Source organism: Platalea leucorodia, assembly GCF_965183815.1.
Source record: "Platalea leucorodia genome assembly, chromosome: 3".
Classification (NCBI taxonomy): domain Eukaryota; kingdom Metazoa; phylum Chordata; class Aves; order Pelecaniformes; family Threskiornithidae; genus Platalea; species Platalea leucorodia.
Genome location: NC_138825.1, coordinates 107,060,824 through 107,084,213, shown reverse-complemented (window position 1 = coordinate 107,084,213; position 23,390 = coordinate 107,060,824). Strand labels below are relative to the sequence as shown.

The following is a 23,390-nucleotide window of genomic DNA, read 5'->3' as shown; positions in this document are numbered from 1 at the left end:
ATCTGATTCTAGAAATCTCAAGGGTGCCTCAAAATATTAAAAAAAATTGAATACATTTAAAGAGTAAAACTTAAGGGAAAAAAAAAAGATCAAAGTGGCTGTAATACTTATTACTGGAGTACAGAGAATGCTGCATTATCTAACGATTAAGCAGAAGCATCCAACCCACCTAGAAGTACTAAACAGGCCTAGGCAAAAGATAAAATACTTTTAGGTCAAGAGTAATTAATTTCACTGGTCTCTCCACTCTTCAATGGAAAAAATGAGCCAAGTATAATTTTAAAAAATTAAAAGATATTAAAAAGGAAAAAAAGATATCAATAAATGTTCTTGATGATATAGCAGTATAAGAAGCCTAAAGATGTCCAAAACAACTCAAACTTGGTACAAAACACACACTAATGAGCAGTCAAAATAAATAAAACAAATAGAACAAAATAAATAAAGACTTGTGTGTAGAGTTAAAAAGTTCACCAAAAGCATTCGAGGTCAAGTCTATGACCTCCAACTCATTGCCACCTCTTTTCTAATATGTTACATTATGTAGCATGTAAATTACAAATACAGGTATTTAGAACTTACATAGCAGTACTCTAACATTCAAAGCACTGCTCGTGCTAATTACATTATGCAAGCTTTTCTTCTCTGCAATGTTTTTCAAAGGTGGACCTATTTCTGTTACTTTCACATTACTCCTGTATTTATTCCTTTTCTTAAAACTATAAGCAGCATATGCAGGGATTGCCTAGCTGCCTTCATGTAAACCACTTCAGTGTTATTTATTTAATCATGTTGAAAAAGTTTCATAATTAAGGGTAACGCAATAGCTCTAAAGATATGGCTACTTTAAGGCTTGAATTTAAAAACCACATTGAACTATGAGGAAGACATTAAAAATCAAACAGTACAATCCTCCCCTACATAAAGCCCATATTTCATAAAACCAAAACATTTCATTTTTCTGGAAATTTTCAATGACATAAAAAATAGCTTGTCCTTGAATGACAATTTTGAATAAAGTCTCTCCAATTTCTTCTAACATATGAATTCAGAACCTTTTCAAGATCTGAAAATTGACAGAAATTTATTAGATGCTTTTAGAATGTAATAAAATACTGCTTGTATATTAACATTGACACATGAATAATTTCTGTTTGTGCAATGGTTTTTCACATGTGCGGTTTTCAGAAATGTGTCACAATTCTAATGCAGCAATCTGTAAATGAAATCTGTAAATGTCTTAAATACCGTTAGATAAGCCACTTTAGGGATGCAGAAAGACCATTCTCTGTTAATCACACTGTTCTTGATATTTACTTCTATGGTGAAGTTTCTACATTTTTGGAAACACCATCTGAGATATTGTTGAAATGGAGTATAAATAGAATATTACTTGCCATAGTAATTTCTTTCATATTATAATATCCACATTTTTTCCACAATTTTCTTGATTTTTGCACACAGGTAACTATGTTTTCCATTCTTACGAAAGTTAGCAGCTGTATTTACATTTGTATCATCTTTTACACACAATGAAGTAGAAAAAGAGTAAAAATTGTACCAGATCCTTTTATAAGCAGTTGTAAAGTTACGGGTAAGGTCACTACAACTAAAGATAACTGTATGACTTGTAGGTAATCTACTCTGTGCACACTACATTGATACACTGATACACTACATTGATTCAGTATGCAAATAGCAATACCATCATAGAAACATCTCTGAAATACAACATAGTGTTAAACTCTTAACTTCTAAAGGTCAAGCAAATTAAAACATCTGTATTTTTGTGATAGAACAATCCATTTTTTAATGTTTCATTTAACATAGTAAAAAAACAGTCAGTGGGAGTAATGGTAAGAGCAGTACCATTAAATATCCCTAAAAACAGTGAAACAGCTCTATGCACGGCTTTGTGTGGAGACCTGTGTTTCCAGCTATAGAGCTGGGACATGTGACACAGAACCAGCGCCAGGGCACAGAGTGGGTTAGCGGCTCCCCAGGTGCTATGGGAGCTCCCCCGAGGTCTGGCAGGGCAGGGTCCTTGCCAGTCAGGGCCCATCCCATCACCCTGTAGTGGGTTGACCCCGTCCAACAGCTAAGCACCCACACAGCCGCTCGCTAACTCCCGTCGCCCTGCAGTGGGGTGGGGGAGAGAATAGGAAGAGCAAAATCAAGAAAACTCGTGGGTCAAAATAAAGACAGTTTAATAAGTGATGGAAAGAGGAAAAAAACAAGTGATGCAAAGGTGATCACACCCTGCCCGCCCAAGCAGACCGATGCCCAGCCAGCCTCCAAGCAATGGTTACTTTTGAAGACCAAATCTCCATTTTTGATTGCTGAGCATGATGTTTTATGGTACATAATAACCCTTTTGGCCTATTTGGGTCAGCTGTCCTGGTGGTGTCCTCTCCCAACCTCTTGCCCACCCCCAGGGTGAGCAGTGTGAGAAACAGAGAAACGCTGTGCAAGCAAAGCTCAGTAACAGCCAAATCACTGGTGTGTTAGTGTTGCTTTAATCACAAATACAAAACCCACTGCCATACGGGCTGCTGTGAAGAAAGTTACCTCCATCCCAGCCAGGCCCAGTACATGCCTCCAGCCAGGAGAAGGGCAGCCACAGGGACTGGGGGCAGCCCCAGCTCTGGGCACCAGGCACCTCCCTGAGGACAGGGACGGGCTGAGGCTGTGCCTGGATGTGGGCCTGTGGGTGGGCCTGGCTCATTGGGGCCCATGGCTGGGTAGGACAGGGCTGTGGGGAGCTGGAGACTGGCCCTGCTGCGTTGCTGGGGCAGGGGTGATGGCAATGGGGGGCTGCAATGGGGTCCTGGGCTGCAGGAAGGGTGGGGAGAGGACCGGGGAAGAGGGTCAGGGATAGCCAGGGCTGGAGGTGCCCTCAGGACACTGATAATCATCTTTGAAGTGTGGCTTTAGAACCAGGTTTGAATTCTCCAGGTGTGTGGTTGCTGTAAACTGCCAATTTCCTATTTTATTTTTTTCCCCTGATATTAAACATCTGTTGAATGATAAAATAGCAAGAAAACTGGTCAACAGGTTTTATGACGTATAGGTTCTGTCACGCTTACTGGTATATCTGATTACTGGGATGACATAACACATTGACCAAAGGTGTCCCCTTTTTTCATTTTTCTGAAAAGCGACTGTTTCTACAAAAAAATTGTGAAGAAACACGATAGAGTGTAGTAGATACTGACAAGTAACATGGTACGAATACTACCATTCATCCTCACTTGTCTGTTCTTAGCAGAGTGCTGAACATGATAAATGAAGTAGTTTATCCCCAATTAGTATCATGTAGATGGATAGTTTTAATTATATCAAAAATTTTTCTTCAAAACCAGGTCTGAAAACAATAATTAAAATTTATAAAGGAAAAGCATTTATGTGGTGTGTTATTTATTTGTTTAATATTTTTGTATTGTTTTTGCACTTTAATTGGATTGTAGTAATGGAATCAAATTTTAGTTCCTTGACTTAACATATAGACAATTTTTTAGAGGGGAAAAAAAAAAACTTTTCCCAGATGTGTTGTCTCATTTTAAAAAGAATACTACTGGCCATTTAAAAATGCTTGGAGGTAACAGGAATCACTGGAATTAGAATTTCAATCTAGAAAGAGAGAAAATGTTACTGATTGCTTCTCACTGAGATTCATAAATAAGGTTCAAAGAGTATGTACTTCCCAAAGGTACTGCAGATGGCACACGTGTAAAGGATCAGATTTCCTTTGGATCAGCTGAAGAAATTGGGAGTCTGACCACCTTCTGAGCAAAACCATAAGGAAGCTGTACAATTGAAATTGCATTTTAATTCCACATTTTATTCTTTTTGATTTGTTTAAAGCAAAGGGTCTCCGGAGAAAAAAGAAAGGATAAAACAATACCATATGGTACGTATGGATCACTTTTTAAGAGTTTAGAATTCTACTAATTTCTGTTTCATTCTTTTAAATTAATTTTATTAGGTTTTTTAAGAGAAGTATTAGATAAGTCATCTGTTGTGAAATAGAATTCTCATTACTATGTATGTAAATTATCAAAGCAAGATCATGTAATTTGTTCAAACTGTACAATTAGCATTGGATTCTCTTTAACATTTCAATCCCTTGCCTGTGTGCAAAATCCCCAAGTATCTACTAATAGTATGGGTGGTGTATTTCATGATGTATCTCATCTTTAAGAAAACAGAGTAACTACCAACTCATTACATCTACAAAATACTTGAGAATAAGTAAGGTAGGAAATATTGGGCCTAACCAACCAGAGAAAAATCTGAACTTAACAATTTTAAAAAGGAAAACACTTACTCCCTATTAGGAATGGTAAGGTATGGTAAGATTTTCAGGGGTCCTTGAAAGAGTTTAAATATCTAAAGCTTACTGAAAATCAGTGGCATCTATGGCTTTAACTTCTTTTGAAATCTCAGCTGACGATTTGGTGAGGAAAAACAAAGCCAGACATAACAAGTGGGTTTCCATTTACAATGAAACTGTCACAAAAATATTTTTTTACCGGTGGAGTGCTGAAAATATAGAAGGATGAACCCTTCAGTGCCAGAAACTTGAATTTGTAGAGCTGAGATGAATCAGTTCCTTCAAGTCTCTCATTTACCCATCCCATATGTATGACCTGTAAAAGAAAATAGTTGAAAACGAAAGCTCTATTTTTCAGTGAAGCATAAGATATATCTGAATAGGTCAAGCCTTTCCACAAGGAAGAGTGATCATATTAGAATAGGATGCATCATCCCCTTCTTCACATTTGCCTTCCCACCACTACCATACTCCTGAAGTATACGGTATCACTCCAGTGTGTCAGAAGTCCTTGAAGAGACTTAAACTTGCAGTACAGGTTGACTCTTGTCTGAAATAAACACCATTTTAAAAGCCACCTATATATGTCTCAGCAGACTCTCACTTGAGCCAGCAGAAAACCTAGGTGTACTGAAATAGTTCAGCCAGCAGTTTATAAAAAACATGATCCTACATTGTCTATAGCACAGTCAAAACTTGGACATACTGAGATCTCTGTTACACGTAGCTCTGAAGAAATACATCTGAACAAATCACTAGATTTATCTGAAATCAAGCAGCTTTCTGTATGCTCATGTTTGCCACTGTTAACAGTGTCTTTGTCACACTGATCGTCTTTCAGAGTTTATACACTTTTTTTAATACACACTTTATCTCATGACAATGATTTATGTTCTCATAGAATTAAATGTCAAATTCAGTTGTTACACAACTTTACTCTAGAAGTATTACAATACATGTCTTTATAAAGATAAATTAATTTTAAGAAAAAAATAAAATTAAGAAGTAAGACTGCATGCTTCCTTTTTGAGGTAAATGCAAATTTATAAAGGAATAATGCCATAGTGTGGTAGCAGAATATCATGAATGTAGTTACCCACCAAAAATAACAAATGTAAAAACTTTAGGTTTCATTTTGCATACATTAAGAGGAACATATTGCTCTTGAAACAGGTACTTGAATCTAGAGTGACTAACCAATCTGAATATACAGCTATTGCTGATAAGCAAAGTACCAACAGTAGTGCAAAAGACAACCATACTTTCTTTGAATAAAATTCTAAACTTAGAAAAGGCGCACCGAATTTCTCTAACTGAAGTAAAATGAGATCTGTTTTTCAATGAAAATGTGCTTTATGTCAAAGTTTTCCATCAGTGAAATGGGAATAATTTCCTTTACTTATCTGATGGAATTCGTGTGAAGGCCCTGTCACTGTTGTATTCTTATCTACGGCTGCAAGATATGATAGGAGCGCTAAATGTTGTAGCCTCGATTTAATGCAGCATTTAATCTTCTGGATAGTTCTCTTGAGTATGTATTTAGCTACAAACACAAGACTGCATTTTCTAATATAGCTGCAAACATATTTTTTGGGCACGCGATCTAAGTGTTTTACTGAAATGGAACTGTATTATTATTATTTTTATTGTAGTCACACCACACTGTGACCAGTCTACCTGTGGTAGATCAGAATCAAGAGACCTGGTTTGAAGTATATCCTTCTACCACATGACAAACAGATTTTTTTAATTATTAACAGCTATAAACTGTATATTAAGCTGTTCCGTATGCTGAAATCTCTTTCAGACTCAGACAAAAAAAAAAGGATACAAAACCACATTCACTGGACTAGATTTTGGGGGAATGGTCTTTCTACTCACTGAATTATTACAACATTGTAATATCACTCTTGATCTATATGAATTGTGATAAGATCACCTATTCATTCCACTTCATCAAAGTCTACACAAACCCAAACAGCAATGCTTCAGTTACATTTTTAATACATTGCACTGAATATTACTCTGCTTGATTGAAATGACTAACAAAAACTCCAATTCCAGGAAAAAAGTATTTCAATCAGAAAAAAAACAAATACTAGATCATCAAAGCAAAGAGAAAGTCTTAGAACCCTTAAAAATATAAAAAGACCCTTTTTGTTTCTAAATTTGATTGTAATTCCCAAGAGATATCAGAAACTGATTAAAAGTTTTTCAATTTTCATTTTCTTTAAAACCATTACTTAGCTTTGCATTGTCAACATAATTTGTGGAACAAGGAAACAATCATATACCTCACAGTAGAAATAAGAAAAAATGGTCTGCTGATTTATATCTTACAAAAGAAAATAAAAACCTATCTGGAAAAACTAGCTAATACATAATAGTTCAATGTCATTTAAAAAAAAAAAAAAAAAAAAAAAAGTAAAAACCCTTCCAAAAGTTTTTTAAATCCCAAGATTGTGGTTTGTGAGTGTTAGCACCATGAAACACTTACCTAAGTATTAAAGGTGCTAGTAAACAAAATGCTGCAGCATTTCCTGAACTTTCTAAAAGACACCTATAAAATGAATGCCTACATCAACTTGTTCCATTTTTTTTAATGAAGATGTGAAAAAATTCAACAAGCAGCACGTCTGTAGATCAGTTTAAAATTTGGAGTAGAGTATCTCTGCAGAATACTGACTGAAGTCTCAGTACATATATACATTTAGGAAGATAAATATAGTACAGCTAGAAGACAAGCTTTTTGTTTGTTCATTTGTTTTAGAATTTTTGAATATTTAGGAGAAAAGGAAGGGTTGAGTTGATTAAATAGGGATTGCTCCACCAGATATGAAAGACTGAATGAGATACGTTCTTGGGGAAGAAGCAATAGTCAGGCTAGGCAGCTGAAGGGTTGCTACTGGAAGACAAATGGTGAGCTCAGTGGGTTTAGAGCTGCATTACTTTCATTTGCATGGCTTGGGGATAACAGGACGGCAAGCTAAAAAGTAAGTACTAATGAATATGAAAGAGTAAGAGGAAAAGACAAAGCAAAAGACATTTAGGAGGAGAAAGAAATCAACTTAGTAAGGCCAAAAATAAAGAAACAGGAGAAAATATGAAATTAAAATGAAAAGAACAAAAGGAAGGATACTATACAAGTATATAAAGAGGGGAAAAATCAATGAAAAAATATTTGGGAGGAAAAAAATGTGAAGAAAAGAGGATTCTAAATGTGTACTTGCCTATAAAGACACAAAGTCCTTAAAAAAAAGGCAAATAGAAGAATTTTCTTTATCAGAATCAGTCTTTAATTAACTTATGCATATATTGAAAAAATAATAAAACGATGCATCTTTTTATAGAGATATTAAAAAATCTAATATATTTTTTACTTTCTTTCCATTCATCTTTCTTATTGACTGGTTTATTTAATGGTCATTTAGACCATAGAAATGGAGAAAGAATAATTACTTGGTTCAACAAAATTCTGTATGGAACAAAAGCAACCACATGTTGGTACTCAATAACAAGCTGTTTGTTGTTCATAAGTAGCCTACCGGGATTTTAATTGGGTCTCAGAACATGGATGGGAATATTAGTCCCTGGATAAAAACTGTTCTGTTATTTGGATTGAAAACTGCCATTTGAAGTTTTAAGGAGCGCTCATAAAGCATAACACCACAAACTGTCCCATTCTCAGCATTGCTTTCACCACTTTATTCCCATACCGCATAATCAATTTGAGACTGATATTTGAAACTGCGTGGAAAATTACCCATACATCTGGAAAATTACCCATACATCATTGATGTATTATTAAGTTTCTAACATGTTCTAATACACTTTCCAAAAGTTCCTGTAGGAACAAAATGAGCAATGGTACTCATTATGAGGAGACAGAACAAGTCACTAACAAAATGTAATCCGATCATAGCAGATAAATGAAAGTTCTTATTTGCACTTATTGTTTTCCTACAGCAATGAAGTATCTAGATGCTGCAATGACTGGAAACTTAACGTGTTACATTTAATAAAGCAACCAGTACATTTTGTATATAGTACTTTTAGTTAAATAGTTATGACAAGTAAATGATGCAAAGCACTCCAGAGGGAAACGAAGAAAGAAAATCAAGTAGATCTCTGATGTATGACATGTCAGAACAGATGAGTACACTTACGTAATTAAAGTGGGATAAGAATCTACAACAGATGCCAGCTTGGCCTGGAAGTTAAGAACCAGTGTCATACCATGAAGCACAACGGAACAATACAAAATTAAGAAAGCGAAGAGAAGTACATCTTGAGGTAGCTTAAGTAATTTTTTTTGGTCTTTTCCAAAGCAAGTGGTAGACTGCATGTTTTGAAAAGTACAGATATTGGGGGGGCGGGGGGGGGAGGAAGCAGTCCTTTCACATACATAATGGTTAAAAAAAAAAAAAAAAAAAATTTGGAATGCTAGAAGTTTTGATGCATTACATTAATGGTTTCCATTGTGCATCAGCTGCACTTAGTTATGTCCGAATGGCTACTATTCAAAACATACTGTTTTAGAGATGAAACTACAGAGGAACCTAGAAATGATGACACTCAGGTGTTTTAGGTGCTTCAGCTCAAGAATGAAATTTGTAATTCCAAGCTGGGCACAGTTTGAATGCCACAAATAACAACATGTCCATACTAACCTGAACGGAACTATGAAGACAGGTATGTATCTGAATTCCTGTATCTGCATAGGAATTGGCTGCCTGTGCAAAATTTGGATTGTGAGTCCTTTTGGGTAGTGATAATTGTTTCTCCTCTGTATTTGCTTGTTTTAACAAGGAAGCTCGGAAAATCTGGGCAGGTATCACTCACCTTTTCTCATTATAGCCTGCTTATTCAAGTTAGGATCCAAAACACAAAACTCACTCTTGAAGACAGGTACCAGTAAGTTGCCTTACTGGTTATGCATTCTTATATTATACTGAATCAGTAGCACTATTTGTGCAGCAGGAACTAACCAAACTAAAGAGCAGTGGAAAACTTGGGTCCTTCACAATTTTTTTTGTCTTATATGTCTACTTTATTTTTTAGCAATATTACAACAACAATAAAATACACCTAATAAGGTAATCTCCTCCTCACCAAATGAAGACTCAAATTGTTTCTTCTGTTTCTTCTCTAAAAAAACAAAACCGTTCAAACTATAGCTGTTTGCTATAGCTGTTGCAAAAGAGTCCTCAAAGAAGAAAACTCAGTCTGAAAATTCAGTCTCCGTTTCCTTCTACATGTTATCCCCCAATCAATAAAACAATAATTCTGCTTAAAAAGGTGTTAACACAATTTTGATTGGAGAATAATCCTGAAGAAGGACTGATCTCATAGTAGTAATCCAGTGAAATCACAGTTCTGTAATATTCAATGGAAAAGCAATGGGTTCTAAAAACTGCGAAGAGCAGATGCCTGTGCAGAAAATTATATACTCGAAAATCTTTCTCACAATCCACAAGGCAGAAATATACAAAGAAAAGGAGAATAAAAAAGAGTTAATTTTTTTTTTTTTAATATTCTAACAGCTAAGGGAAGCTCAGGAAGACAGCTTAATCAAACACCACGATTTTTCACCAAAGACAGAATTGCCTTGTGCCACTCACTGACAGAGACACCACAGACCCAGCTGACCTCTGGAAGATGCGGCCAACATATTAGGGTAAGAAACACTGCTTAAATACACTCCTTCATACATTTTTCCTTAAATAGGAATAGGTTTCCTTTGTCTGACACATTCTATAGAGTTTCTAGAATCCAATGTTTTCAAGTCTTACAACTTCAAAGAGTAAGCTAATATAAATTATTTCATTAACACAAAAAAATGGGACCTACAAATACCATGAACATACTGTGAATGTATTTGTTTTATAAAGCATAGTGAGATTTCATGAAATATGTTCAGAAATGCAACGACAGTTCTCAGAATTCTACTACGTATAGATTTGTTTTCTCGAGTTTGGCAAATCTCTTGACTTTTTTTTTTTTCCAGTTTGCTTGTCTTTAAAATCAGTATAGTAGTGATAGCCATTTACCTCACAGAGGCACTACATATTAGCTAACTGACTAGAAGCTAAAAAGCTTAAGTGCTTTAAAGTGGTACTTCTTCCGTTAGAATAAGTTTTTTCAGTGGAAGACCTGAGGTCCCAGAAAAAATCTCTGAAGCAGACCAAGAGAATTTCATTAGGAATTGCATAACTGACCTCTCATATAAATGAAGTTAAAACAATTACTGAGGAAGATCTCAATTCTATCTCTACATGGTCTCTGTATGCTTAAAGGAATTTAGTCCTGCTCCCTTGCTATAGGTGTAAGTTGTAAAATTATAGTCTGCAAGAACCCAACTTTTCCAGACTAACAATTAGGAGAAGGTAATTTTATTACTATATGATATATTTTTAAAACATTTTTCTCTGTTTTTGAGAAATAAAAAAAAAAAAAAAAAGATAAACCGATCTTACAAGAGTATGTGCAGGGTATCTTTTATTCTGCAGGATGAAGCCAAGCAAACATGTTCATGGCATACCTGGGGCAGCAGATCTGCTATAAGGAACAATGGGAAATCCCCCCATATTTGAAAAGTTCCTTGTTTAGAATTAGGATCATATAATTATCAAAAACAGAGTGGAAAAGAGGCTTTTGAGAAATTTAGTACATTACCTTCTCCAAAATGCAGTACCCATGATACCTATTTTGTTTCTAAAAAATGCTTCCTTAATGTCCTAAGGATCTCCAGTAACGGAGACTTCATAATTTCCCTCAACAATCTATTCTAGAACTTTATTATCTTTACTAGTCATGAGGAAGTCTATTCCTCATGTCAAACATGAATCGCTCTTGCTGTAACCACAATTTAAGTCTTTTTTTGCCCTATCCATTAAATGATTTGGGCCTTAGACTGGAAGAGTAAATAAAGCTTATTCAGTTCATAAATGGAGCAAAAATCCATGAACAAGAATATGTAGCCTGTGTGGCATCACTCCTTGCTTCTTTTCACATGTTATTCTCTGAGCACAAAGTTATCATTCCTGAATATTTCTTTCATACCTCCCTCTATGTCTTTCTTTCAATCTGTCCACAGAGGCCATGGAAAACTTCTGGTCAATATATTTTTGGAAACACAGTGCACAAAATCAGCTGCAGTACTCCTGCCAAGGCCTTACAGCAAAAGGAACACTTAGCAAGTCTTGCAGTAACTCACTTAGGTACAGCCTGCGATGCTTGCCTCTTTCTCAAAAGCCACAAAGGAGACACAGTGGTTATGGCACGCAGGTAAATGGCCAGCCCTGGCATGATGTTAAACTGCCAAGGCAACAATGTGAGAAACTGCTAGGCATTGCATACGATGCAAAGTTGGCTGGCTATGTCAAGCCTGCGGCTATACTAATAAAACAATAAGGGGATAAACTAGCAGGTGAAATATATGAAAAGGAAGTGAGTAATGGGTGAAAAATGTCAAAAGATAATGAAAAAGGGATGCTGACTTACAGACAGTGGTGGTGGTATCACAGTTTAAGGCTGCAATAACCAAATAAGCATGTAAAAATAAAAAAAATAAGGGCCAATGGAGAAGGAGTAAAATGTGGGTGGGTTCCTTATTTGGGAGGGAGAAAAATGGGGGAAAAAGCAATATAAGGTAAACCATATGAATAGGACTTTTGGAGGTCTCTGTTGATCAGCCCTGTGCCTGATTACCACAGGCTGATGTAATAATAAACCATAATAATAAATCATAACAATGAACCTGTTGTTTTTCTTATTATCTCTATCTGACTGGCTTCTGCAGTCAGGGGCATCTGGGATGGCCCCCCTAACCGCTAGTAAGGCAATGTAGGATGAACCAAACCTTCCTAAAAGAATTTACATCCCCAGATACTTTTCAAGTATTTTCCAGTAACAACTTCTCCAGTTGTTTCCCACAGCCCTTCCCATATACTTGATTATTCTTGCCTATGTGCTGTACTCTAATTGGCTCACACTGTTTTTCAGACTCATTCTTCAATATGTCAAGATCATTCTTATGTCTAACACTGTATTTTAAAGCTTCACGCCTGCAAAACTAGTAGGCTTACTTTTGCTAACGCATCATAAATGAAGTATTCAAGGGAATTGGATCCAGGACAGACCTTTTCAGGACTTCTAGACAATATGTCAGTTTTGAAAGTGAACCATTTATAGCTATTATTGGATTATGCAACAAAGTCTGTACAACCAAATCCGTACAATACTTGTTTAAAATATTGTAATATCAATAAATGTCATAAACCTTACTGGAATCAAGATACGTTGCAGCAACCGCCTGTCACCCATCCACAAGATGTGTTATACTATCACAGGAGGAAATTAGATTGGTTGTCACTATTTCTTCTTGACAAATCCTCCAGGGCGGTCATTCATTTGTTATCTTGCAGCTGCATACAAATATTTTGTTTGTTTATTTCAAATTTCTTTCTAGATATCCAAGTTAAAGTGACTAGTCTCTAATTCTCCAACTTCTCTTTCTTTTTCAGCCCTGATGATTGCCCTTTCCTAATCTTTTGATATGTCACCTGGCAGACACTAATTCCCTGAAATATCATTATAATAGCTCTGAGATTATTTTGACCAGTTTTTCAAATATCACCAGGCATTAAAAGCATACATACCACTAAAACTTCCCTTTGTATTGTAATCTGAGATTTTACTGGGGTTTGCTAGTATTATTTGCAATAACCATCTTTTGCAGTTGACCTTTTTAGTGAAGGCTGACCTGTGATATGCTGAGTAGAAGACAAACGTTTTCCTTTGTCTTCTTGCTATTAATGAACTTAGAAGGTAATTTTTTGGTACCCATCTGTCCTCTGCTGGTTGTATCTTAATCTGTGCCCTTGCCTTCCTGGTACTATCACATGCTATGCTTTTACAATCACTGTCTCTAGATTTCATTTTCTGTATGATTTCCTCTGGAGGTCAATGAAGAGGTCACCACATAAAAAAAGTAGTGAAAATCTGCTTTACAGCAGCACAAGAGAAATATACATAGTCTTAATTAATACCTGATCAATATTACAGTATTTCTACTGAGAAGAAACCGTACTGTTTTAGTGGAGGATGGGAAATGATCATATTAGTCCTAAAAACATAAAAAACACCCATCAAACAAAATAAAAAACCTTGCAATTAGTTTTTCTGTAGAGAGAGAGAGAACTGCCTAATTTACTGTTTCATAAAAAACAGAGCAATCCAGCAGTGTGTCGTTTTGAAAATTGAGTTCCAAATCTAAGTGCCTACTGATAACACAGAATCAAGTGCTTTCAAGTCTCTAGAGCACTGTAATAAATTATATCAGGCAGAATCAAAAGTTATAATATTTGGAGAATGGTGGCTGTAAACGTCTTCCACACTTAATAAAATAATGTACAAACTGGCTCAATCCCCCTCTCTCCTTGTGGAGCACCAATAGGCTCTAAAAGTATCCAGTGCGTAGATACTGTGTGCTACATCATCTACACAGGTTATATATACATTTAAAGACAGAGCTTCAGCAGTGGTACTTATTTAATACTTTTCAAATTAATGCAATCCCTGCATATTTGTTAAAACCTTGTAGTCCTTGACATGGACTAACTAGCATGACATGCCTTGGGATAACTAGAACTCTCCAAACAATTCCCAAGGACACTCTGGGATTTAAGCATTGGTGGGAATGATTTCCAATAGGCAGTTTAAATGCAGACACACTGCTTTGGTGGGAAAAGAGAATTTAGAAGTGTGGAAGTAGCCAGATCATGCCAATTAGCTTCATGACCTGGTACTGTTTATTTTAACAGTACAAATATATTCATAATAACTACAAGTACTTCTACCTTTCCTACTGCCTCTTTCTACCTTTAGATCATAGACACAGGGCAAAGTCCAAACTCTTTGTTTGACATCCTCCTTTGGCAAAGAGACCCATAAATACAGCTGGTTTAGACTTGTGAATCAGTATCTTAGTCCTTTCACTTTCCAGTTTGCTTAGTTGTATGCCCATGGAATTCATCATGTTCTGGAGATTCAGTTTCCAGTAAAACCCATCAGGGACAATATGAAAGACAAGGAAGAAAGCCAGGTTTAGCAAAGTAATTTTTTATGTTCTTGACCCTGAATCCCAATTTGTTAATGACCTATGAAAAACAGAATCTGAATGAATGATCCAGCCTCGCCCCTTGATGAAACATTAAGTTGGACTCTAAAGGCAATGAAAAAAACTCACCACAGGCGACACAATAATGAAACTCTGAGGCCCTGTTTAATACTTCAGGAATGTCCATACTCAAAAGCAAAGATGAATTTGCAGCTGTCACCAATTTTACTTCAAGGCAGCTCTTCAAGTGACCTTCAATCTCTTAAGCTTATCCTTTCTCTAAATTTTAATTCAGCTGAATTAACAAGAGCTATTCAGGTTTGTACAAACATTATGTAACTGACATTAATAGGCTCCATTAATCTAGGGCAGATCAAGTCCTCTTCTGTTTTCCGTTATCATTGCCAAGTTTTATTTTATTCCTTTGTGTTATATAATGAGATATAGATTCACATTTTGGTTGCTATTAAAGCAAATTTTCACAGGACATTTTAAATTCTGAATTTTTCACATTTGTTCCTTTGGTATTTTTATGTTTGCTAGTTTTATTTACTTGATCTGCCCAAATTCATTATAAACATTACTTTTTCTCACTTTTTGGCAGAGAACAATCCAATGTTTGTTGCTGTCAGTCCCACTTTAAATTTTCAACTCCTGAAATTAAGGTCCTAATTGTATCTTCCTTTCTTTTCATATTTGGAATGGAAAAAGTGGGATAGATTTGTACTGCCTAACTTCAGGCAACTACTTTAGATGATACGCTAAGAGGCTACTCTTCTTAGGACCTCAGTATAGTCAAGACAGAAAAAGAGGCTCCTATAAAGGATGATTTAAAGCGTTGATATCAAGTTCCACATTTGAACAACTCTCTGGAACAGAATAATTTTCTGCACTGCCTACCTAGGCAGTTTATGGAGACTAGCCCGTTTATTTATGAAATCAAATTAGGTAGTTAATGATAGGTTGTATGACTGTCCCCAATATTTTTTAAAAATTGAGGAAGAATATGTCTTTTTTTCAACTAAACCCATTATGTGTGCCCAAACTGATATGAATAAACTTTGAATAGTTACTAAAGTACTTGTAGTAGAGAGTTCATCCAACAAAAGATATCCAAATTCAATACCTTTTCCTCTGGCATTCATAATCACCTGTTTTTCATATCAGTTTAATTAATAATTAAAAGCCATGGCAGAGAGAGTAATTAAATGCTCCCTTCTTATACAGAATAGGTATTTATTTAGGTTTTGGGGAGTAACTTGATTATCTACTCTACATAGAATTAAAGACTGCAGTGGTTTTTGAGGTGTACTTTTTTCAAAGTACTGACTCAAATATAAGAAAACAGTTTCCCGTGTAAGAAAATGTCAACGGTTAGATATTTTTAATAACTTCTAGAAGAGTCTACAAATGTCCAAGTACATTTTACAAATAGGATGATGAAATGGTGACATATGAAAAAATATACAAACTCATAAATATTTATTTGATCCCGATATGAAGAATTTTTTGACTCAGTCTTTGACTTCTGTAATAAAATTCCATAAAAAATTTCTGCAATAAAACAGTATAAAAGACACCTTGCCTAATTTTCATTTTTATAGTCTACAAAACCAGCATTTTTGGAAGCAGCAGGGATTGGGCTTTTTGTTCTTGAGTAAGATTCAACGCCAAATTGATGCAATGAAAGGATACGTAAGTGAAACTCATTAGTTTTATAACACAAGCTTCAAAGTACTTCCCAGAATTACAGAATTAACCTGGAAAATGCTACTATTATATCTTAGAAAGTAAATTAAAAAACTCTCTGCAGTGCTACAAGCAGTAAGAATACTTCCCAATGCAGTAAATTCATCTGGGTCTTCAGGACATTTGGCTAGTTGGAGCAGAAGAAATAGCACATCAGGCTCCTGAGCTCCAAAAGTCCCAGACAAACAGTCATGGCAAACGTACTCTACACAGCATGACACGTGCAAAACAGACTGGATTTGTAATACACTCCTTGGCTATCTGTGCACCATATGTGATGTAAATACTGAGTTAACTTCTCAGACTCACTGCTGCAATATTGCACACAAACATACATGCACGCTTTCCAAGACCTGGTTGTGAGTTCCACTGTCCCCCTCTCATTTATTTCATGGCTCCATCTAATCCACTTTTTATGTCTGCACTGGAGGACTAAAACTGACTAAATGTGTGTATGTAAGCTCTACAGATTTTGCAACTTAATGCAATGACAAGAATTTTAAAAATTGGGTAATATAATGAAAAGTCTTACCTGGTCTGAGGGAGAACAGCATTTATTTGCCATTTTCATCTATGAAAGAGAGATGGGAGAATGCACAGAGTTACTAACATGCTGAAGAGTTTCTGTGATGCAATTAGCATTGACTTATTGAACACTGTAGTAATACTTCCAAATTATAAGAAATTATATTCAGTGCATGAATACTAGGTTTTTACTATTACACTAAATTTACAAAACCAAGGACTCAAAGGATGGGAAGCCTTTTATCAGAGTTTTCATTAAATCCTTCATAAAGATTTGCATGTATGAATTTAACTTTGCCACTCTGAGTGAAAATATTATACTGTACTGTAGACACCTCACTTAGGTCTGAGTTAAACAATTGCTTAAGCAAATCTATAAACGAGACGTGATTAAGTACTTGTGAAATGAAGGCCACAGAGTGTAAGAAAGACGCGTTTAAAGATGAAGGTAATATCGTTTAGGCTTTCCTTTTAGTTTGTTCTTCAAGATAAAGTTACATATCTTTCTTTTTCCTCTCTGTTCAGATAATGAAGAGTTTTGTTGATTTTGGCTTTTCTTTGGCAGCATAGTTTGCATAGATGAGTGCTGGACAAACTCTGACAGATATTCCCTTCTTTAAAGTGAAACACTTCTTTAAAGTGCAATATTAGTAAGTATAGTAACAATATGGAATCTAGACAGAAAAAGATTAAATGACTGGAAAGACAGACTCCCCTATATGCAAGGATATAAGCTGCAAACAGTCCTACAGTTGATGAGTACTTCCACAGGATCTTGTTGTCAAAAAGCCTGTTTTATAACAAATGAAAGGCTTGTAATAGAAGACCAAAAGCTATAGCTATGCACAGAACACTACAGTTGCCACAGGAAAAAAGCAGAAGAAATCCAGGGCTATCACTTATATCCTGGCCATACCAGATTTCTAAGATCAAACCTGTGGATAATCTTTGGAAGCAGAGCATGTCTGCAGCCATGTAGCTCAGTAAATATGGTGATGCCATTGCCTGTTGTGGTGGGTTGACTCTGGCCAGCAGCTGAGCACCCACACAGCCGCTCGCTCCCTTCCCCCTCCCAGCAGGAAGGGTGAGAGAACAGGAAGAGCAAAAGGAAGAAAACTCGAGGGTCAAGATAAAGAGAGCTCAGTAAGTGAAGGAAAGAGGAAAAAAACAAGTGATATAAAGGCAATCACCCACTGCCTCCCACAAGCAGACTGATGCCCAACAGCAACCTTGGAAGACAAACCCCCACTTTCTTTGTCTGCTACGTCACTTCTATTGCTGAGTGCAACGTGATATGGTATGGAATATCTCTTTGGCCAATCTGGGTCAGCTGTCCCAGCTGTGTCCTTCCCAATCCTTGCCCATCCCTGGCCGTGGGGGGGAAGGTGGGGTGTGTCACAGTGAGAAAAAGTCAAAGCCTTGATGCTGTGCAAGCACTGTTCAGCAACAGCCAAAACACTGGTGTGTTATTAACACCGTTTTAGCCACAAATCCAAAATACAGCACCATGTGGCTGCTACGAAGAAAGTTACCTCCATCCCAGCCATACTCAGTACAGCTGTAAGAGGCCAACAGGCTTTATATTATGCTAATGATACAGGCCTCAGGATGCATCAGGGTTTGTCTGGACTTGTCTTGGACTGTGTGGAGCTGTATTACAGCTTGTTTAGCCTAATATAAACATCTAATGACCAGGAGACTATTGCCTACTTGGTTGCAGCAAAGTACAGCTGTGGGATGTAATGATATATACATAGATAAAAGCTACAGGTATATATATATAAAAAGTATATAAAGCGTACATACAAACACACACACACACTGATAGCTAATAGATGGCAATAACAAGTCATTATTCTGCATAGTGTGAATTATCTATGACCGTAAACCAAATGACCCTAGGACAAAACGCAATGTGGAGGACTACAGGACGGCAGCAGGAGCCTCGACTGTATGGACACAGGGTGATACCAAGGCTCAGGGCTGTAGGAGCTCACTAGTCAATCCTAACCCATCATGGGCCATCAGGGCTCCTTCTCCCCCATACGCTCACTTTTGCAGCCCGTTTGAATTGAATTGTGCGGTCAAACGGTGAAGGTGTGCTGGTGGGTCAGACAGCTGGGTGGGTCAGACACTGGGAGTGGCTCTGGGGGTGAGGTGGCCAGATGTGCTGGGAGCCTGGGGCATCTGCCAGGCCTGGCTGTGACCCTGGGCAGAGTGCCGGGAGAGCCTGCCAGCCCCTTAGAGCGGCCCTGCCATGCTACTTACCAGCTCCCTGCCACCCCAGAGGAACGGGGACCAACACAAGCGAGGCAGGTCACAGCCTGCAGGGGCAGGCACCTGCACCATAGCACAGATGAGGACCGATGATGAGGATGGAGCTGACATGCAGCTGCCACGTGGAGGTGGGGGCCCCCAGCAAGGCTCCTCACAGCTCTTGCACACAGCTCTGCCTACAGCAGCCTGACCCCAGGCTGCAGGGCTGCACTGTGCCAGAGGTGGCCTGGAGCACCCTGGGAGAGGGAATTGGTGGCCGAGCTTCTAGGTGCTCTCAGGGCTCCAACAGTAACAAACCAGCGAGAACTCAAGAACCCCACTCTGTAACTTGGATAAAACAAATTGGTGACATGCCTAGTGTTGCAGAAGGAAGCAGACCTCACCAGTCTGATTTGGTTAATAGGCTTAATCCTGAGCAGCTTTGCAGGACATAATGAAAAGGCGCCTGGAATATTTTGTCAGTAGGAATGCCATCACATCCTGCCCAAATTCAGCTCCAACCTTTCTCCAGTGCTTCAGAGACAAATGCATACACAAAGTAACTATACAGAAGCCATGTTATACACACAGAAAATATTATTTCCTTGCAGATGGCCAAAGACATGCTGAGTAGTAAGATTACTATAGCATAAAACAGTGCAAAGAAACAGGGCTAGCAGGGATCCTGTCTCCTTTCACCCTCCTTTTTGGTTCAGTCAAATTACTTAAGCTCCCTGTATGATAAGAAGAAATTTTGTTATCCTACTTCTTATTTTATTGTGTTCAGATGTGCCTGGAAACACGTGTATGAGACTGGCCGTGAAGTTTTTCTGCAGAGTGAGGGTAAAGTATTGTGAAGAGCATCCTCATAACCAGTCCAGCTTCCCATTGGTAAGGGCAATAGGGAAGAATGCTTTGGACTCCACAGCTATTCACTGCACAGCCTTAGCTCATTCCCTATTCAAAGCAGGGATGGCTGCAGCCCTGATGTAATTGTGGGGAGAGGAAAGATCTCCTGCATCACATTATGTCCCTATGTCACGGGGCTGAGGAGAGAGAAGTATGCATTCTCTACTTCACCTGGCACCGCGTGTTCTCTACATGCCTCCACAGCTGGTGCATAGAGACAGGAATACAAATGGATACGCTACACCTTGCAGGCAGCGCACGAGCTTCAAGCCCTGCGGTACAGTAATGGGAGCTGGAGACAGCAGGGGAACTAAAACCAAAAACCTGGATCTGCAAAGACTGCAGGCAACTTGGAAAAGGAACTATTAAGCAATTGTAATTCCTATACTCTGTTCTAAATGAATACATATGGGGCAGGAACAGTATGGGGATGAAATGATTCAGAACCATATACCTAAATCTAAATACCTCACAGACACAGGGCTTTATCTCACTTAACTTTCGCAAGCCAGAAAAGGAAAGAGCTATGCATCTAATACACCTATATTCTCTTTCCAGACGGAAGAGAGAGAGAAGGGTCTTGACAGACAGCTATTTTTTTTTTCCACTGGCTATAAGAGGAACCTATGTGACTGTGTGTTGCTTGGCTAAATTTGGGCAATGTGATTCCTACCCTTAGTGACTTCCCTTTACAACCTCAGTGGTTTGAACTGTGGTACTTTCAGATGGAAATTTTTGAGTTTAAAAAACAAAGCACCAGCAAAAAAATATTATCATGTGTTTTCACCCTAGGAATAAATTGTATAATCATTGAAGCAGTCAAATTTGTATACTGCTTCCGACACACAGGGATTTTGTTTCTGTTTACATGTACTCCATGTTCTGCAGTGTAAAGAAAGCAAGACCTTCTCAGTCCTCTCTCTTTCTTTTTTTATATGCATGTTCAAAGCTCATGTTTCATAAATCTCTCCCTATTCAAAGAGAAATTTCACTCCACTGCGATACAGAGTATCACTTAGATATACGTGTACATGAAGGCGTAAAAGAAAAGGTTTACACACTATGACATACAAAATTAAAAAAGCTGTCAAAGGCATAAATAAGATATGGATTAATAACCCTGTTTTTAAGCCAAATTTTAAGTTTCTACCATCCTCCAATGAAACTGCTGGAATGATTTATAAAAATCACAAATAATGTTTAAAGTGGAGCAACTGCACCTTAACTTGTTCTCTTACCTGCTTATAAACTACTCATTTATTTGTGAATTTTTTTTTTTAAATAACACCATTAGAATATACTGGGGAAAAAAATAAAACCTTGAGAAAGTTATAAATACAAGAAACAAGCCTCTATAATGTAAATGAACAGGTAGCATTACCTTTAGGTGTTTCTACCGATTACGACTACATCAATGTTGAGTGTTATGTTTCAAAGAAAGTAATTAAGATCCATGAGCAAAGCTGCACATATTTAATAGCTGGCTATCTGAATGGTGCAAAACAGAGAGAGAAATATAAATTTTTCCAAAGAACTCTCTCCTAAAAAAAACCATTCCCAGCACAGCACTGCCACTTCAGCCTACAAAGAACCCTCTAGCTGAACAAATTAAGAACAGGAGCAGTGAGAAGCACATGTAGATCAACTTGTCCCCTGTGCTTCTTGTTTCATCATGGCAGCTTCACTGCCAGCTTCTATTCCCTCTCCCCTCAGTTTCTTCAACTCTACCTCCTTCTGCGAGAAAAAAGGTGTACGAAGAAATAAATGTGAGGTGCTGAATCATCTCTATTTTCTTCTGCCAAAGGTAAATGTGAAGAGCTTTGAGAACATTGAGAAGATTTGGGATTGAATCACAAAGGAAGATGATAGGGAAGTTTCACACTGGTACAAAAGAATGTGAAAAACAAGAATATGAACAGAGTGATGAGTAATTTGGGGCAAGGGTCCTTAGAAAAAGAAGTAATCTATACTTCTTGTAAAGCTGACAGTTACTAGCAGATTTTCCAAGCTCAGCATACAAGGCATACATCAGTAAGGAAGGCTGAAAATATATCCTTACACCTTTCTCCGTGTTCCAGTATTCCCTGCACTCCTCTGTCTTATAAGAACTAACTCTCTCCAGGCTAGTACCAGAATCATTATTTCTCATCTACCAAGCAACACTTTCTAGATATGCTAACATCCAGGGGTAGCATCCTAATGCAGTGATGACATCTCACATCTTCACTATTGAAAGATGACTCCTCCTTTACACTTGATGCCCAGAGAGCTTGCCTTTGCACAGAAGTTAGATGTTTCAGTACCTCAAAGGAGTACTCATTGTGGCAGAGCTATTTTTGTACTGCCCACATTAGGACTGTCTTCTGGCATCAGCAGGAGATCTGACACAGAGCTGTCAGTTGCTGAACAAGACTGTATTAGGGTAAAATAGCAAAATAAAGTATATTAGGGTACAGTGATGATACATGAAAGATAGGGTGCACTGTAAGAAAACAATCTGTATCAGGAGCTTTTTAGGAACTAAAATTCTAAAACAAATGATTCAAAATGGTATGAAAACATGTAGGACAAAGGATGTGTGTAAGAGTAGCATGAATAGGCACAGATGAAGTAAGAATGACTAAGGCACAGGAAGAGTTGCTGAAGTCAAGAAAGAAGCACCAGCACAAACAAAATCTGAACATGTGGAAGTAAAAAGTGAACAATGGAAAGTATTGCTTAAATACTTAGCAATAGGTCAGGTAAGAATGCTGACATTCTTTATGCCAACAGTATCAGCAAGAAGGTCCATTGTGACCACGTATCTAGCAATTAATTCATGTACAGAGATGATGACACAGGACAGAATAGGAAATTAATAGTTTAAATATTTGGACAAGCAATTGGACTTAAGAGTCAGCAAGGACTCAAGAAATTAACCCATAAGCAGATAAAGGATTATCTGAAATAATCTCTGAAGCAGTAACGATTATCTTCAGGTACTCCTGGAGAATGGGGGAGACACTCTACAGAAGTGGAGAAGTGCAGGAACAGGAAAAAGCTCTGAGGAATCACAGATCCATTCCCTAACGTCAGTTTCAGAAGAATGATAAGGAAGGAATCATTTTGTGAAATGATAGTATTAAGGTAATAAAAAGCCTTCAAAATCAAAATCGATTTTCAAGAAGCCTAATCCACAGGCCTTGCCCTAAGCACTGTGATGTCAAACAGTCTGTGTCCTCTGGCTGCCCAGAGGCAGGGAGCGCTCTCCAGCCTTCTTTTGCTGTGCACTTCAGTTGCACCCCAGCCTCGCAGTCCTGGTCTTAAAAAATGGTTTGCCATAAAAGGGATTCTCACTGACTAGTACATCTCCAGTTCTGATGATCAGTAATTAAAATAATGCTATGGCCAGATCTTTCCAGTTGTACCACAGGCTGCACACCTGAGAAAACCTGTAAAGCATTAAGTGCAAGCAAAAAGTTTACTCGCTTCTCATATGATCTGTATAGGGTTTACTCT

At 37.4% G+C, this 23,390-nt stretch overlaps 1 protein-coding gene across 1 annotated transcript in view; it reads right to left on the bottom strand.

The window, feature by feature from the left end:
• SNTG2 (syntrophin gamma 2) overlaps window positions 1-23,390 on the bottom strand; it is a gene marked incomplete at both ends in the record, with an annotated part of 283,979 nt that overhangs the window by 43,356 nt on the left and 217,233 nt on the right. Inside the window, 2 exons of the mRNA XM_082305911.1 lie at window positions 4,533-4,649; window positions 16,735-16,773. Of these exons, the coding sequence (XP_082162037.1) occupies window positions 4,533-4,649; window positions 16,735-16,773 (156 nt within the window). The remainder of the gene's footprint in view (window positions 1-4,532; window positions 4,650-16,734; window positions 16,774-23,390) is intronic.